This window comes from Puntigrus tetrazona, chromosome 17 (assembly GCF_018831695.1).
Source record: "Puntigrus tetrazona isolate hp1 chromosome 17, ASM1883169v1, whole genome shotgun sequence".
Classification (NCBI taxonomy): domain Eukaryota; kingdom Metazoa; phylum Chordata; class Actinopteri; order Cypriniformes; family Cyprinidae; genus Puntigrus; species Puntigrus tetrazona.
Window position 1 is genome coordinate 14,090,118 of NC_056715.1, and position 18,314 is coordinate 14,108,431.

General features: G+C 39.0%; 1 protein-coding gene across 4 annotated transcripts in view; it reads left to right on the forward strand.

The window, feature by feature from the left end:
• The first annotated feature begins 1,894 nt into the window (after window positions 1-1,894).
• Window positions 1,895-18,314, forward strand: part of asap2a (ArfGAP with SH3 domain, ankyrin repeat and PH domain 2a) — a 50,757-nt gene continuing 34,337 nt past the window's right edge. The window contains exon 1 of one of the 4 annotated variants that reach the window (XM_043262911.1): window positions 1,895-2,550. In XM_043262911.1, coding sequence (XP_043118846.1) covers window positions 2,425-2,550 — 126 coding nt within the window. In that variant the 5' untranslated portion in view covers window positions 1,895-2,424. The remainder of the gene's footprint in view (window positions 2,551-18,314) is intronic. The other 3 variants (XM_043262912.1, XM_043262913.1, XM_043262914.1) reach the window with 3 other exon arrangements.

The following is an 18,314-nucleotide window of genomic DNA, read 5'->3' on the forward strand; positions in this document are numbered from 1 at the left end:
ATCTATCTATCTATCTATCTATCTATCTATCTATCTATCTATCTATCTATCTATCTATCTATCTATCTATCTATCTATCTATCTATCTATCTATCTATCTATCTATCTATCAGTAAGCCTATTAAACTGTGACAAATTGCAGCCTCAGCAGATGATATAATTTCTCCAAGTAAAACGTCTCAATAAGGATCAAGGTTATTCAAAGAGACACCAGCAGAGGTCATGGATATGCTTTCACTTTAGAGTGTAATATTTACATTCAGAAGACAGTTAAACCGTGCAAAACTTAGAGTTAAAAAAAGAGTTAAAACCTTGCTAGACTTATTCATTATTTTCCAGTATTTGTATAGTGGCAGCAGATACTTCGACTGGCTTTAAGGTCACTGGGGTCATCGTTTGACCCAATAACGGTCAAGGTGTGCAAACATGCCCCGATAAACCAAAACCTGCCATTGTCTTTAACATCGCGTTTTCACAGTAGCCCGTATTTCTACATAAACAGAACAATGCAGCGTGTGGCCTGAATTATGTTAGCTTTGAATGAAGTTTCCTCTTTTTTACTGTGATCTTTTGTGAGGATGTAAATACACTCTGTTACAAACAAGAACTGCTGCTTTTACAAGCAAAACATTGCTTTTTTTATGAATCATATATTATAGTACTTTATGGAAAAAGGTCTGTCTGTCAAAAAGAAAGGTTGTATTAGATTACGCTCGCATAGATTTTTAAAGAGCTCATAATCAGTATACTGTAAAAGTAGGCTTGAATAATTCATTTCAGACAAAAATGCATTAATATAGAACATTTTCTGGCAGAAACCCAATACAAAGCACTGTTCTGCCGATGGGTTTAATATTTAATGCTGTGGTCAGTTAAAAATCTCCTCAGGTTCTCCATTGGAGCCTATTAAAAGTGAATCCAGTGAATTATTTGTGTTGAAAGAACTTAATAATATTAATTGTTGTCCTCAGCTCACTGTCTCAACCTCTGTTAATATTATATCACAAATGGACGCTGCCTACTCTGGAGTGAAAATCGAAATATCTCTTTTTTTCCTCCAGTGATTTAATGCACACTTTTACATTTTGCGCTTTTTTGATTATCAAAGCTGATTTAGTTGCACATAATAAAGGCTGGCTCCCTTTGCACCAGCGATTACAGGCCTCAGCAATTAATTATCATCTTAATCGGCCTTTTGTTGTGGAGCTTATATTGGAAAACACGTGGCATTAAAAATGAAGCACTCTTATTCAACAGAAAACGTTTATTTATTTATTTTTATCCAGGAAGGATTTCTTTTTTTGAGCCTTTTAAAAAAAATATTTATTTTATTTCATTATTTATTTATTTACATATATCATCAGCATAAGGACATATAATTAATGAATGAGATATAAATAATGAATATTTAGGAAAAAACGGAATGCCTCTCACGTGAGGATGCGTAAAAAAAACCCAAAACAAAACAAACAAACAAAAAAGATTTGTTGGCAAGAGCAAAAGAGAAGATTGTCAGTAGGCTAAATAAAGACTTCAGTCTGTTACACAATGACTTAATAAGTTTAAAAATGGTCTCATGATGACATTTCTGAATTATTTTGTCTTTGTTGTGACATTATTTCACCCTCCACTTTCATTTTATGAGAAAGCAGCACGCTTCCCAGACTATTTATTTATTTATTAATATTTGCAAAAATAAAATAAAATAATAATTCCTATTACTGCTGCTAATAGAAACCATCAGGTGTCTTTTTAAAGAATAAAATATCTGTATTAAATCGTGATAGCGTGTACTTAATTCCGCAGAAATTAAACGTCGGTTTCTGTATTTTCACGCACGATAAATTTCCTTCTCCACCTTAAGAGAGGCGCTCACGATCCTGAAGGCGATCTACGAGCAGGCCACGCCCCGCGTCCGTTCCGATTGGCTCAAAGCCGGCGGCTCCGGTTCCTCATTGGTCACCCCTTTCCCATTGAATCTCCTCCACCTTTACTTTGTCAATTTCTGCGCTTTCATTGAATTGCGCTGCAAAAGCGGCATCGACCTAAAGCCCGCAGCAATCCCGGCACGACAACGTACGCTCCCGTCCCTTAACGGATGAGGACTACATCAGCGGGCCGGCTTATTACCAAACGTTTGGACCGAATACGCGCTTACGCTGGAAGAAGTGAGAACCGGCGCCGCGGGAGAGAGGTTTCCCGTCGCAGAAGCGTCACTTCTCTGTAGTTGGCTAATGATTTTTTTATCAATTCCCAACTTGTCTTAATCCACCGAGGGCAAAACCCAGCGATGTTAAGACTTCAGGACGCTCATGAGAGTTTAATTTCGTCGTTTTATCTGTGAATTTCGACACCAGGCGCGCCGCAACCGCTCACTGCGAGGATTAAAAACCGATATTTGTGGTTTTAACGAAAGGAGGTACAATGCCGGACCAGATCACAGTCGCGGAGTTTGTGGCGGAGACGAATGAAGATTATAAATCGCCCACCGCCTCAAACTTCACCACTAGAATGACTCACTGCAGGAATACCGTAGCCGCACTGGAGGAGGTGAGACCCCTAACTTTATCCATTCTGCGATTGTTCGAACCTTGCTGACTGTTTTGCTTACTTGCAAGACCACTGGAGTCAGCTATTGCCCCCCTTTGAGTTACTAAGTGAGTTACTGAGGAGGCAAATCCTCGCGCCCTCTTTGTTGATGCCTCACCCATTAGACAACTGCTGTATTGCATTGTCTCATCCTGCTGAGATATCAAACTGCTTGTGGTGTATTATTAGTAATTGCACATATACATTGAATAGGTTACTATATATATATATATATATATATATATATATATATATATATATATATATATATATATATATATATATATATCAACACCTGTTACAATTAACACATCTTGTATTACTTACCTTCAGAAGTGTATCCTTTTAGCTGGTGACTAGTTCGTCGGCCAACTTACAGAGATTCCCAAACCATCCTGACATCCTAAAGGCGGTCCATCACAATGAGCAGCTGCAAAAAAGATCACAAAAGCAGACTATGGTTAACCGTATTCTCCCGCAGCTTGGCTAAGATGCTCCTAAACTGGCCAAGCAGGTGCTCGTCTAGCACAGTTTGTTCGGCGAGCCCGAAAAGTGTCCAGAAAGCCTCTAAAGCCATGGGTTAAAGAAGACCATGTCAGACCAGGGTTCATAAACGCAGCTTTTAGGTGCGTGTAAAGTTCACAGCGTCCAGATTATATAAAACATCTCATAAGTGACTGAAGCCTCGCCCTGGCTAGATATAAATAGACTTTCTCGGCTCTGATGGGCTCTGCTGCTTTTGTGTTGTTGAATGGAGACAGCTTCCTGTGGGATCTGCATCATCACAGCTCCAGATTATAACCGTGATGGATGCTGTATGAACTTGATATTAGGTACAGAGATAGCAGTAATGTAATGTGTTGATATGTTATGCTGTCTTAGATAAGGTCGAAACAGTTGCTGTGAAGCTTTCGCTGATATTAATAGCAAGGTTTGTTGTTTGGCAGGATGTTTGACTAGTTATAGCACGAAACCACATTTGGTGATGCCATTGGGTTAAACTATTCCTGTGCTTTCAAGGTATTTCTACAAATGGGTAACTGCGTTCTGTCCTGTGGCTGTGTGTTCTTATGAGGAACTCAGGAAGTCTGGAGCTAAATCATTGTTTTCGGTCTTCCTCCGCTCGCAATGCTGTTCGTTCGCTCTTTGGCTTTGTGGTAATTTGCTTTAAGTACATAAATAGCGCTGTCCACATATTTGCAGTTTTATGGAATGGCCGTAAGTAGGTTTTTGTGATTCGCTTAACACTGACCGACAAACATAGTCCGAATCTGTATTTGCCAGAGTTTTTCCCTTTTCTCCGTCGTGATTGGCCCGTGGCTGCGTTCTCAGGAAATGTTCACGATTCTTCTCCGTATTGTCTCATCGCTCTGAAGCGGCTTCCCTCTTGGGTCTCATTGCTTCAGCCACTTAAACGTAAGGGCCTCATTTAACTTGCAGCTTTTGCCAGATAATAAACAGGACAAGTAGAAGGAATTATCATTTCTTTTTAAAGCAATTAAACAGGAAAACAAGTTAATTTGAGGCCTGCAGTTGTAAAAGCTTCGGCCGCAGGGGAAATAAAGGCCGTAAAGCATTGCTATACACAGAGTGAGATGACAATATCTGCTTAAGAAGTGTGTGAAAGTAAATTATTGAAACTGTGAAATCTTCAGTTTATAGGAGGTTTTTAACCAAATGTTCACTTAATCTTTGGCCACGTTTCTAGGCTGACAAACATATGAAGTATTTCATCTATGCAAAGGCTCTTTCAACATTTATTGATTGCGTCTTGTTACTCTCGAATCACCTTATGAGTAAAATGAGCTTTTTAGACCACAAATCAGATGATGGACTTTGAAACATATTAGTGTTTTTGGTTTAATAGCCTTGTTTGTCTTTCATGCCATGGGAGAGTGGGGTTGATTTATGGACGGATGTGTCCTTGTCTTATTGCGAGGTTAGCTGAGGGCAACGGGTTCAGAATCAATAAGCATCAGCGCTTCATATGATACCTGTATCATCTCTAGCATTTACCTCAATGCTGACTTCCTGGATGCCTTAGAACGTGGATATATACTGCCAGACTTTCTTTTAAGTAAGTTTAACCCACTTTTATAAATTTGGCCTGCTTTTGTAGGCCAAAGAGAGCTGCGTAGCCTAGTTCAAACTGAGCATAAGCTGACTCTAGTTCGGATGTTGGCAGGAATTTTATGCACTTTATCTTTAGAAAGCGTTTCAAACACATTTGAGGCCAGTGCTGCCCACCCTTGTGTGGTTTGAGTGCATCTTTGTGCCTTCCACACAGAGTTCACAGTGTGTCAGTGAAGTGTGTGATCCCGCTGAATGACTCCGCTTGGGGATTACAGAGGGAAAGTTGGGAAATCACTATGGTATTCCTGGCATTCCTGAGAAATGTTGGCATCGATCTTGTTGTCTGCTAAAAGCCTATGGATTTTGAAGCCAGTGGTGCGTTTTTATTCAGAATAATCGGCTAAACACTCTTTGGACTATATATTTTTTTCAGTTTGGAAAACGCTTTCTCCTCATATTAAAGTTTTTCCTCAGGGATAGCAATGTAATATTCTGGTGATTTAGAAATGGCTTTTTTAACGTTTATGTAATGCTCTGTACATTGACAAACATGTACATAGCTAACAAATTAGACCCTGTTTTAAAGGTGTTAACGTGATTGATTATTCAGAACAAAAAAAAAAAATAGGGTTAAAGAAATGGTTTACCCACAAGAGACACTTCTGTAGTAGTTCCAGGCTGTTTTCGGTCACCATTGACTTCCATAGTATTTTTTTTTTCCTACTGTGGAAGTCAATGGTGACCCAAAACAGCCTGGTTTCAAACTTTCTTCAAAATATGTTCCTTTGTGTTTGACAAAACAAAGAAATCCATACAGATTTGGAACTACTCAAGGACGACCAAATGATGTCAGGATTGAAATTTTTGGGTGAACTATTCCTTTAACTGGTTTTCATTAGATGTATGTTTTTTGGAACCCACTCTGTGTAAAAAAAAAAATTTTAATTTGAATGAACGGCTGTTAACGTGTCTGTTCAACTGTCACAAATATTTGCATGCCATCAATGCAACAGATTTTTATTTTTTTTTTTTAAACAAAGGTGTTCTAATCTCTCTTCCATCAGACGGCAAAGAAAAGTATCAAAACAAAATGAAATGCACATGCCTGAAGAATATTCTTTTCTGCATTTGTCTAAACGGATGTTTTGCATGTGAACATCCAGTTTTCGTGTCAGATATTAATGTTGGGTTTACACTAATGTGGAAAAAGCTGGTTGTTGTTGCAGTATAGTGTTCAAAACAGGCCTTATGCTGATAACCAGCTGTGGTCACTTGGGAGGCTCACGAGCTAAACCAATCTAGTTAGGACCAGGTTTACTTGGATTGGTTCTTGATCACTAGTGTCAACAATGCTGTTGGAACCAACAGCTGCTCCGCGGAACAGGTGAGGTTCGGGGGTTTAAAGCAACCATTATTTGAGGTTACAATGAACAAAAGCTAAAACAACACCAGCACCTGTTCTCTCTCTTTTTTTGCTGTCATTTTAGAGCATATTTCACTCCCTGTGAATATGAAATGGCATTTGCATCCCGTTTACGTACAGGATGCATGTTCCAAGATATTCAACTGGGAACATGGATTTTCTCCAACAGGATGTGATTGGGAAATAAGCGACATGACATCAAGCTTGGTGACATCAGCCGATGTCAGGATTTCCCCTTTGATTTTGGCCAAAGTCATGGCCCTTTCTCAACAGATTCTGGAATCCTGTTTCTCACATGATAGATCCTGAAAGACCCTGAGTCCCTGATGACATCTTGGAAAACTGCGGTTGAGGAAATCCCATTAATTGGGTGGAGCAGGGTGCATTGATCCGCTAGGGTTCACAAGTGCACTGGCCTTTGTTTAGTGAGTGTTAATGGGGGCAGGGAGGCCCTCGGTCCCGTCCAGGGGGTTTGTCACAGATTACTAGGGACAACTCCCTTTTCAGGGCCATTGTGAACTGTCAAGCTCTACTTCTTCATTAATGAAGTTCCCGCCATTGATTTGTTGCCGTGTCCTTTCAAGACAGCCATCCATTTCCCAGAGGTGCCTGTCGCTTTCACTTTTAGCAAGCCCAGTGACAAATGTGGGGGCTTTTTGACTTTTCTTTTTTTTTTTTTTTTTTTAATTGTGTAATTTGCTCATGGATGCATAATATATATTGGCAACCGCATTTGTTTTGGTCATAATTTATAGAAGTATTGTTATGATTATGCTTGTATACTTTGTTGCTAGAAGTGATTTCCTTGAATAAGTCCAAGTCATGATCCCAGAGTTTTCATCTGGTGTTCATCTGGGGATTTTTTCTAAAGTGTGTGAACACCACCTGCATGTCCACATTTCGACAGGCTCTCTTGAGCGCTGCTATTTTTACAGCTGCTGAATTTTTAATGTTGCTGCTGCTGCTGAAATCTTATAGACTTAGGAGTAGTGTTCATCTCAGAAAACAAATACAAATCCTGCAGAATTTGAAAGGCCTGCCACGTTTCTCAAAAGCAAGGACGTTAATTTTCGCATTTCTTAAAGGAATAGCTCATTCAAAATGATATTTTTATTTACACATTCTCACATTTTTCCAGACCCGGTTCAATTTTCAAAGAATGTTGGTACACCTACTTTCCACACAAGTTGTTCATAGTGACCGCATCTGTAAAAATCCTAAAGTCAAAGCCACCATAAAAGCAGCAGTATTACTTTTTCTGCCATATGGTTTGTATAGAGTGGCTCTTCAATGTGGGAGTGTGGGAACTGTTTCTTACGCATTGAATGCTTCTCCGGCACACATTTGGTCTTCATTTTGTCAGATTGCGCCTTCATCGGTCTCCTGGAGTTTACACACTCCCTTGCAGTCGCTTTAAATTATAAAGCAGTCATTAAAACAGGAGCCAGTGTCTGTCAATCCATGTCGCTTTTTTGTATTTTAGGTTTTCTGAGTCAAACTAATCACTAGACACCTTTTTTTTTCTCCTTTTAGTGTTGGAATAGGGCCTTGTAGAAATTGTGAGCGTTCAGGAGGAGTTCGTTTTTTGGCTTTACCTATTTGACAGTTGTCCTCCCTCTTCAGTTGGCTAAATAAATATTTAGACATTTGTTATGTGTGAAAAGAAAGGGATCCATTCATTGTATTATATATTTATATCAACGTTTATAAAGAAAAAGTCAGGATTGGAATAGTGTGATTTATTTTAGGTGCACCATCCCTTTAAGATGGCGCCTTAGATCTTGGGTTAACCATTAATCCAATGGGCTGAGTTCATGTTGAACAGCTGAACTCAGGTGCTAGTTTTGTGGATGAGATGTGGTCAGTCCAATACGTCTCGTAACACTTGATGTGCTATGTGGCCAGTAGGACGTAAAACAGGGTGTTCCTTTGAAGTACTTCCACTAAAGGCAAAAGAACCTATAAACCAATGACAAAAGACAAAGAATGAACCTTCACTACTCATTACAAACATGTTTAATTTGCTTAAATGTTTTCTAAAATTGCAGTTGGTGTGCTATATATAAGCCTAGTTCTGTTTTGTAGAGTTTCTCTATAGGACTTTGACCTAGTCAAGTAGGTAGTTGTCTGTGACCACAGCAGCGTGTTGCACTTTCCCTTCTTTTGTCTCTCTCTCTCTCTCTCTCTCTCTCTCTTTCACTTAGAGACACACACACACACACACATACTCACTCACTCAGCTTAAACAATGGAGGTTTTGTTGAGTTAAACGGCAATCAAGAGTGGTCCACGCAGCTTTAGTATGTGCTGTTTTTGCCTGGCAAATTAGTCCGTTAGTAATGTGTATTAAGGTAGAGATGGTGTATGCACAAGTGTTAGTAGGTGAGCATTTAACCCTAGTGCTCTAGAGTTACCTTCGTTTTTATGGAGCACTTAACAGCAGTCCTGAGGGAGATCGTGTTTGTTTGACACTGGTTGCTTAGGGCAGTCCCGTGACACTACAACACTACAAGAGACAAGTCTCAGTAAAACCTGTTTGAGTTAATGGAGCGCATTATTCAGGCTTCGCTCAAATCAATCAAGCAAAGGACATTGTGCTTTTATAGTAACAGTTTCTATTTATGGAACAATGAAAGACTTTTTTTGCTGTTTTTTTGCTGTCAGCATGCGTCATTTTCTTAAAGGCTGACGGTTTCGGTTTGTTTCAAATTCTGAAAAAAAACATTTATTTCTCTAAAACGTGCGATAAGGTCATTTTGCGGTGAGATTTATTTATTTTGCTTCTGTAGAGTCCCTGCCTCGTCCAGCTAAGCCAAGCCTACTCCATACTTGACTGAAGCCAACCCTCCTCTAGTGAGGGCGGCCTACTGTAATCCAGAGAGGTGTAGTCTGTGGTATAAAGAAGCCGATCTGAGTTTTATAGACAATTAAACCTTTGTACCCGAACTTGTAATCCAGTAAACGTGTGCCTGTAAAGTCTGGTAAATCCCAGACTAACCTAGACAAGACAGGAATATTCTGTAGAATGATAAAAGTCAGCATAATCTGTAGTCATGTCTGAAAAGTCCAGCTCTGATTGTGACAAAAGTGTTGTGCAGTAACTAGTTTTTTTTATATGGCGAAATCGGCATTGAAATCATCGGTCTTCCATAGCAGCATACATTTAAATTATGATAATCACACTTAAAACCACACGCATCACCTCATGGTAAAGATATAACCGTATGGATTTTAGGTATTTGTTGAAAAAAACTGAAGTAGAACTGAAGTTTTCCTGAAGTAGAAATGGGCGCCACCATTTGTAAATTCTGTGGGTGTAGCTTCCGGTCTCATCGGCGTCCAGCTATTTTCACAAAAATACTGTAATTATTTTCAATAACTCTTTCTAATACATTTCTACATGTACATTTCTTAATGTAATAAAATTTGACTGAATATCTCACATTTCCGCCAAAATACCATGGTTCGTTTAGTTTTAATACAGTAATTCCACTGTAATTCATGGTGATATGTATCTTGAAAAGTCTTCTTGCTGTATTGTTTCACACAGCGTTTCTGCTTTTTGTCAGCTCTTTTATCTGGTGTTAAAATCAGAGAGTCATTTCTGTTGTTTGCTGAAATATATTGCGATAATGATCATTTATCATTTTATCACCCAGCCCTAATCTGTAGTTTAGCCAAGCCCGGCCTAATCCGCAGTCAAGTATAACAAGTCCCATCTTGTTTGATTATTTGATTATTTATTTTACTTTGCTGTGATAAAACCCAGTTCGGTATTTAGTCTGGTAAAACTGTGATATAGAAAACCCCGGCATATTTACTAGTTTAATGAAGCTCAGTCTTATTTGTAGTTAAGCAAAAGACAACCTAATTTCTAGTCAAATGTAATAAGAAAAAAAAATGCAGTACTGTAAAACCTGACCTCAGTAAAAGTCAGTAACTATCTGCATTGTTGTAACTAGTAAAGCCCAGTCTATTCTTTAGACTGGTAGTTCTAGAAAAAACCTGTATAATTATTATTTAAGAAAAGTCTGTAACATGTCTGTAACAATCTGCAGCTATGCAAAATCCAATCTCATGCTATGTAGTCTAGTAAAACCAATATTTTTCTGTAAACTACCAAAGCCCATTCGGTTGTGTAGTCTAGTAAAGCTTAAACCAGTCTGGAGTCTCGAAAAGAGCAATCTAATCTTTAGTCAGTAACAATGTGAAGTGTTATAAAACCCAGTCTAGGGTTGAGGCGATTATGGTAATTTTTCATATCGTCATATTGTCACATTGCCAGCCTGTGAGACCGCCGTTACAAGATATTATCATCATAACTATTTGGTGATATTAAACTGTATGTGTGAGAGTGTCTGGAGGCACCAATAACCAAAATAATATACTTTGAAACATATTAAAAAACTGACGTGTTAAATAATAAAAATATTCAAAACCGCGAGTACATATATTCGGATACAGCAGTCATACATTGCTATGAAGATCGCACGTGCCGCTTCTGCAGGGAAGTTACCAGTCTAAAAATCAGTCAATGTGAAAAGTCGATTTATTTTATAGACCAACAATTTAACACTAAATACCGATAACTTATTGACCGCCTTAATTTTTATTACAACGTTGATGAAGAATAAGCATCAACGGTTTTTGCTAATCTGCTGTAAAGAAAACCAAATGCTGGTTTCGGTTGCTGATGCTAACCCACACGAGACAACCCTGACCCAGACCCAGTACAGTCTAGTAAAACCAATATTGTTCTGTAATCTAGTAAAACCCGGTCTAACCCTAACGCTCTTCGGCTGCATGGCTCCAGAAGGAAGAATGTACGCTATACTCCAGTCATGTGTTTCTAAATGAGTTGCAGCTTTTCTTTCTGTTTTCTCTCCTCTCATGTCTGAAGGTGGTTTGCTGAGTGGGCTGTCTAGATGTGCCACGTTGCCACAGCAGCTTGCGCCATGCATCGTTTTTAGCCAATTTACGCTAAATCGACTGCATTTTGCGCGCTCCAGTATTAAAGTGCAGTTTAGTAGCAATTTTTCTGATGGAGAACGTGTGAGATGGCGGATAAGGACGAGTTCAGACCACTGCGGTGTACACTGAGATATTAAAAACACTACTGTTGTTTCAAGAACGGTGGCGGTGACTGCTTTTGCGTCGCGGGGCTGAGCTAATAAACCCTCGCCGTGATCCCAGTCGGGCTGGTGCAGCGGAGAAGGTGTTCTGGGAGCAATATTGAGAGGATACACCATAACACTCACAATAATGAAGTCTGTCTACAATCCACACGCGCACACACTTACAATAATAAAAGTCCTTCATTTATTTGTGTGCAGTTCTTTGAAATGCACGCTACATTGTTTTGATGCTGCATAACTGTCTGCAGACCACATTTAACATTTCAGGAGAGCTGATGGATGTCATTTTCCATTACAGACGTTGTTCAGTCCACACAAACATTGGGGTCAAGCCAGGTACCAAGTGAGATACTAGTTTCCTGAGTTTAGTGGTAGAGTAAATGACGGTTGAGCTGTGTTTTGAATTCCTTTAAATTCCTCTTTCTGCAACAGCCCATGACTGGGAAAAGGCTATTCTTGTTTCTGAATGGCAGTGACAACTCAATTATAGTGCCCTGGAATAGCTCTGCGCACATCTAGCGAAGAAATCAGATGACCGTTTCAGAAACAGAAACAGAGAAACCAATAGAATTTTTCTTCTGTTCATACCATTATTGACAAAGCAAGCTGGTTTACTGTTTACATGCTTGACAGACTAAGACGACGTCTTTGTTTGACCTTGAGTCAGAGAGTGCATTAAAATACTGGGCAACCCTCCAGATCCGATCCCTTTCCGCTGCTCAAAAACATCTGTTTGAGTCAAAATTTGAGAGGCTTGAGGAAATCAGAAACAGATTAGCTTGTGAAATGAAAACCTCTGTGACAAAATCGGGTTTTGGTGAGGCTGACAACGTAGATATACTACAACAAAAGTTCGGTGCTTGATTTCAGGTGATTAATGTTAGTTTTCTTAAAAAAACCAAAAAAACCTTTATACATCTACTTAGTCTGCACATCCAGAAACCAAAACATGTTCAAAAGTTGTTAAACTCTTTTTATAAAATGTACTTTCTTTAATTTTTTTTTAAACATTTCGTGTACTTGTATTTTCAACAAAACTTTAGTATTTCAAACCATATCTTTTATTCTATTTTTGCATTCAATAATTTTTTTCAAAAATGTATTTCGTGTTTTTGTTTTTATAAGGCTATTTTTGTTTTACAGACATATTTAAATAAAAAAATCACGTTTTTGGGTCACAACACATTTTACATCCTGAAGGGAAAAAATTACATTTTAATTTTAAAAGAGATTTAATAACAGTCGTATAACTTTTTTTTTTTTTTTTTTTAAGTAACCAAGGTGTTTGTGTTTCTCTTCATTATGATATCAGGACTATCGTTGACTTTTTCAAAATGATATTTTTAATTAGAAATTTATATTGCGATGATAAATCAAATACTTTTTGCCTGTAAAATTTTAATAAGCAGATCACCAAAGTTGACCTATATACCACATTGTTTGCACGAAGATAAACTGAACTCTCTTTTACGTTTGAACCGAGGCAAATTAGACACTTGAGAGTTGGAGCACGCCCTTGCTTCCGTCACACGAGTGGACCACACAGGGTGGAGTTTACTGCCTGTCTGTCTGCTCCATAATAACACGCCACTCTCATGGCTCCCATTCACAAACGCTACAGCGGTGTCAGGTATCACACGTGAAGAAAACGCGACCCGCGGCTGCACCGCCCTTCCCAATATTTGTTTGCCGAGGGAAAACATCTGGCGCTCCGGTGAAACCTGGATGTTAATCGGCTCCCTTTCCTCGCTGAATTGGATAATTGCGATCCAGACGGCCTCTTTTGGCCCAAGTTCAACTGTGTTTAGGCTGTTTTTTGTCTGGTTCGGGGGGATGAAAGTGCGACATGTAATAAAGTGACACCAGACAGGAGCCAAGCACGTGTCCCGCAGATGACGCTCCCATGATTCCCGCTTTGTTCTTCAAAGTGGGCGGCACTGGCATCCGGGTTGAGACTAGAAGGCATGTGGCGAGAGGAAGCGAAAAATAGATTGTGATGCATCAGAAATATGCTGGCTGCCACAATTGTTTTTGTTTTTGTCAGTTTGGGGACGGTGGGAATGGAGGGGGTGAGCTTGGACCTACGCTAGACATGCCGTCATCAAATAGTTGCAAATCTGAGAACAATGCAGACCGGGTCACGGTTAATCCCACCGTGTGCAGCCATCCCGAATCATTATGTTCAGTAAAGTGTGTGATTGAACCGAGGGTGACATCCCTCCATCTTAAAAAACGATAGGGTTTCCACAAAAATATTAAGCGGCACAACTGTTTTCGGCACTGATAATAATAATAATAATAATAATAATAATAATAATAATAATAATAATAATAATAATACCCCGACCCTGAAGACTGAAGACATTGAGTTTATCCATATAGAAAAGATAAGACTTTTCAAAGTATTGTTGTTTTAAATGCTATTTAAAATCAGCAAAGGCATTAGGGTTTCAAAAATCTTGTGTGATTAAAGTGTAAGGGTGTTAAACCTTTGCCTAAGGCCAAATGTGGCTTAAGCAGGGCCAGACGGCCGATTAGGGCCTTGCTTCGGTCAGCCGTTTTGGGCTGATGGCCGGCTGTGGTTGGGCTGTTTCTCGAGTCGTGGTATAAGCAGGGCTTACGTATGTGATTTTGGTAAATATGACTGAGGTTGTTAAAGAATGGTTTCCATACGAGCAGGAAGGCGTTATGATTTCTAAGAATAAAATAAAATCAGTTTTTATACATTTTCATTCCTTTGTTGTAGATTAAACTTCACTGAACAACGAAACTTTTGAAGTATGTATTTTATTTATTAACTTGCGCATGTATGTCAGTACGTATTTGGGAGGTGCTCCTCGTGACTTTTTAAAAGACTTATTGACCTTGAAACAGTCACAAGGGTCTATGGGGGCCGTCATTTCCTGTTTTGTGTGTGTTCTTTAGGTTTATTCATGTTGGTTACACCTATGATATCAATTTGCTAGACAAAGGTTTTTAAAATATTAAGAAGCACTGAAAAAGCTATTTTTTTTAAAATAAAGAGGTATATTTTGCATTTACTTCTCAGATTTGAAAAAAAAAAAAAAAAAAAAAAGTATATTGATTTATATTAAGAAATATTTTTTTTCTTTATTATGGTATAAAGGCTATAACCAATTTTTACTACAGGAAAAAACACCAAAAAAACATACGATGACTTAAAGATGCATCTTCAATGATGAGTATCTATTGAATATTGGATGTTGGCTTCAATTACGCTCATTATTTTTCTTATTTGAAGCAATACTCCACTGGGCTCGTGGTTTGGTCCTGTCGTTTTGACACATGGCAGCATCTGTCAGGAGAAAGTGCCTCCCATTTGGCCCTTGGTGTGACTCTTCCCTGGTGTCCCATAAATCAGGGTCACTGCTGCCCGAGAGGGCGACGAGCTCTGAAACCCGGCGCTCTCCCGCCAGCGTGGGGAATATAGAGTGACACAGTCACCCCAGCGATGGCCTGGCACCTTCAGAGATGCTGCTCTCCAGACTGGAGCGGGACAGATGGTGCCTGACGTCATATTGACTTGAAGGTCCCTATTTTACTGCGCTGGGATAGTCATCAAACCTTCGGTTTTGTAATGCTTTGGCAGTGCTCAGGGTGTCTGTTATACATTAGTTAACGGAAATAAAGCGAATGAAAGCTGGGCGAGAGCCTCCCGATTCTTTGTGCTCCGGTGTGAGATAATGATGCCAGGACGCCACTAGTACAAGGAATCTCTCGTTTCTCTGGCAGATGCTGTGTCGGCCGTTATCACCTGAGCGCAAACAAAGATGACGTCGTGACACTGTTGCGCTTTTGAGACATAAGAACAAAGAACGCAATGAAACAAAGGCCACATGCATTACAAGGGGATACATTTAATTTCTGTCATAGGGTTGCAAAGGGTCAGAAAATTTCCTGTAAATTTCAGAAATAATATATTTCGGAAATATTCAAAGTTGGAATTTGTGGGAATTAATGTCAAAATAACCTACTTTCTTGTGCGATAACAGAAAACTTGCTAGCTGAAGAAATGGCAGCCGTCTTAAACTGGCAAAGAAATGATGTTAGCTAGCTTACTTTTAACATCTCATTTACTGCTAGCTAGCAAGCTGCTGTATAAACACATTTTTATTTCGCTAGTTAATGGGATAGTTTATCAAAAAATATGTCATTAATCACCCCCCACCCTGGTAAGACCTCCGCTCATCTTCACTCCGATCAAAACAACGTAGAAAATGTTGAAATCTTTCGTCTGAGGCGGTTCAAAACCAGTGTGCCAGGCATTTCAGAGGACGCTTTTTAGTTTCCGATGAAGTGAGGTATTTCCACGGATCCGAGTGAGCGTGTTGCAGGTGTGTAATTCATTTCACACTGTCAGAATTACGGACACAACATCTTGTCGCTCCCTGCATGCTTATTTAACACTCAAACGCTCTCACAGAGGAGACTGTCAGAATGCGTTTCAACGTAATGAAAATATCGCACGAATGCTGACTGGGGTATACGCGTCTCTTTTGGGGCTGTCCCTCCTCGTTTCTCTAACGTCGACTAATGAAGTTTGATGGGCACTTAGCCTATTCAGTTCTGCCCTCTGCATTCTTTCAAGGACCCCGTTTAGTGCCTCACCGATTTAAATGAAAGCCTGTGAAGATTAATGTCGAAAGAGGACGATGAAAAAATGCCGCCGTGTTGTCATAACAGCACTTCGGTGGGAGTAGACGCCCTTTAACCCGTTGGATGCTCTTCATGAGATTCATGCCTTCTGTTTTCTTTTTAGGATTCTCTAGAAGGTGCAGATTAGGAAATGTAGGGTTAAATCTCCTTCCGAGGTGTGCGTTCATTAAAACGCGGCCTCAGATTGTCCAGGGCTGAGTGCCTCACTTCTAGATAAAGATAAAGGCCAGTAAAATGAGAGTAATTGAAGGACTACATGGCCTGTAGAGATGAAGATAAATGGAGGCCGATGGCGGTGTCGGATGACAGAGAGCTACTTGATCGGTCTGTCAGATTTTACTGCACATCACTCTAATGCTGCTCTTTCTGCAGATAAAAGGGAAACGCATGGTTTTGAAGAGCCCTGTTCTGTTATGGATGGGAAATTGACAGTTTTATATCGAATTGTGCCATAATAATGGAGGATTTATTAGAAAAGATTATAAGGAATTCAGCATTTCATTTGAAGCAGGCCTTTATTTAATAGCATAACTACTATATTACCTCGTTATTGCCATTATTTTACCACCAAAGTTCCTTTTTTTAAGAGCAAAAGACGATATTGGTTCATTTGAAAATATAGATCGTTCTTATGTTGACCAAGGCTGCATTTATTTGATCAAAAATACAGTAAAACTGTAACATTGCGCGATATTATTAACTGTTTTAATCATTTACAAAGTTGTGCACTTTAATATATTTCTGGAAACGTAGATTTTTTTTTTGAATAGAACATTTAAAAAAGAGCAATTATTGGGCATTATAGTGTCTTACTTACATCTTGAACTACAGTATTGCATGTGATTTGCGAGTTTCGGAGCAGCGCATTCAAGTAAAGACAGGTGGTCACTGGGATTAGTACCCAGTATAAGTGATGCACTTATGAGTGCCCTAATAAAGTCCAGTTTCTCCTACAGTTCTCATGTGGCTTCAGTGAAGGACAGTTGTATAGTAGATCTCTGTGTGCGAAAACAAAGACATACTGTGAAGTCAAACTTGAATGAAGGTTTTTTTTTTCATAGTCTGATGTGAAACTGCTTCCCTATTTGACTCAAGTCAAGTTCAGGTCGCATATCACTCACTCCCTCAATAACTCTGTAAGCGGTATTTAATTAAAAAGATGTCATTATTTTTGTGTGCTGGGCTGTAATACCTCTTAAAGATAACAAAACTATGGTTAGTTAATGTGAACTTCTTTCTGGCTTGTTAATAACCGTTTAATAATAACTTGTTTTCTAAGTAAGCTCTAATTTTTCTTTGTCAGATCTTGGTTTTGGTGGTTCAGGGTCCCTTACTTCCTATCACGCGTAAAAGCTTTGCGAGTCTACCTACCGCTCTGAAACCGAACGCTCGGCTGAATAAAACACGGCCAGCCGCCAGACGAGCATCCAGAAAGCTTCCCTACGACATGTTTGGGAAAATAAATATTACACAGCGATTTTAATAAAAGCTGGATTTACATTCTTCCATTTTTGGGAGCAGCGGAGGCTCCTGTGAACGGCAGAGGATGCTGAGGCCGGCGTTTCAGTAGATATATCTGGAGGTTTGAGGCTTTATGAGCAGCGTCGAGGCACTGAGAGGATGTCCGATCGCTCCACCGCATCTGAGTTGGGCTGCTTCAGTAAAGAAACTGTGGTTGAGATGTTATTTCCCTTTTCAATTCCTGATGCAAATTTCTGATTCTGCATCATATATTTGTTTCACCCAGCAGTGGCACTGAATGGTATGCCGTTAGAGCTGCAGGACTTGAGGGGGGAACAAATTACATTATTATTTGTTTTTGCATTTTTATATAGCAAAAGTATGCGTGTTTTAATAAACCACCAGGTTTGCTGTAGGGCTGCAGTTTGTCCTACTTTTTGGGGATTTTATATGACTATTTAAAAAAAGGCAGCCAAAATTAATGGTAGCTTTAAAAGTTAATAAATGCAATTAATTTCCATGAATCGGTTTCAGTTGAAAAAAAAAGAAGTTTATATTTTATTTATTTATTTATTTTTTTTAGGTAACATGCCGGCAAGTCATTTACTTAATATAATATAATATAACATAACATAATATAATAATGTATAATTTAAAAAAAAGCATTTTTGAAGTAAGTTTTGATCTCTTTCACCCTTTCAAGCCATTTGAGAGCATTGAGCATTGAGAGCTGGTTTATTAAAAATAGAGAAAAATGTTGTATCTTGAAAAAGTCTAATAAAGAGTTAAGTGTTAGTGAAGCAAGAATCTCTTTCATATGTAATCAACAATTACATAATATCTGAAATAGGCCCATGAAACTGTGTACAATAACAACTATTGGACTTTACAGTGTGTTTTTTTTATTGCTTATGCTCAGCACTCTTCCTGAATGCCATATTGCTGTGTGTGTGTGT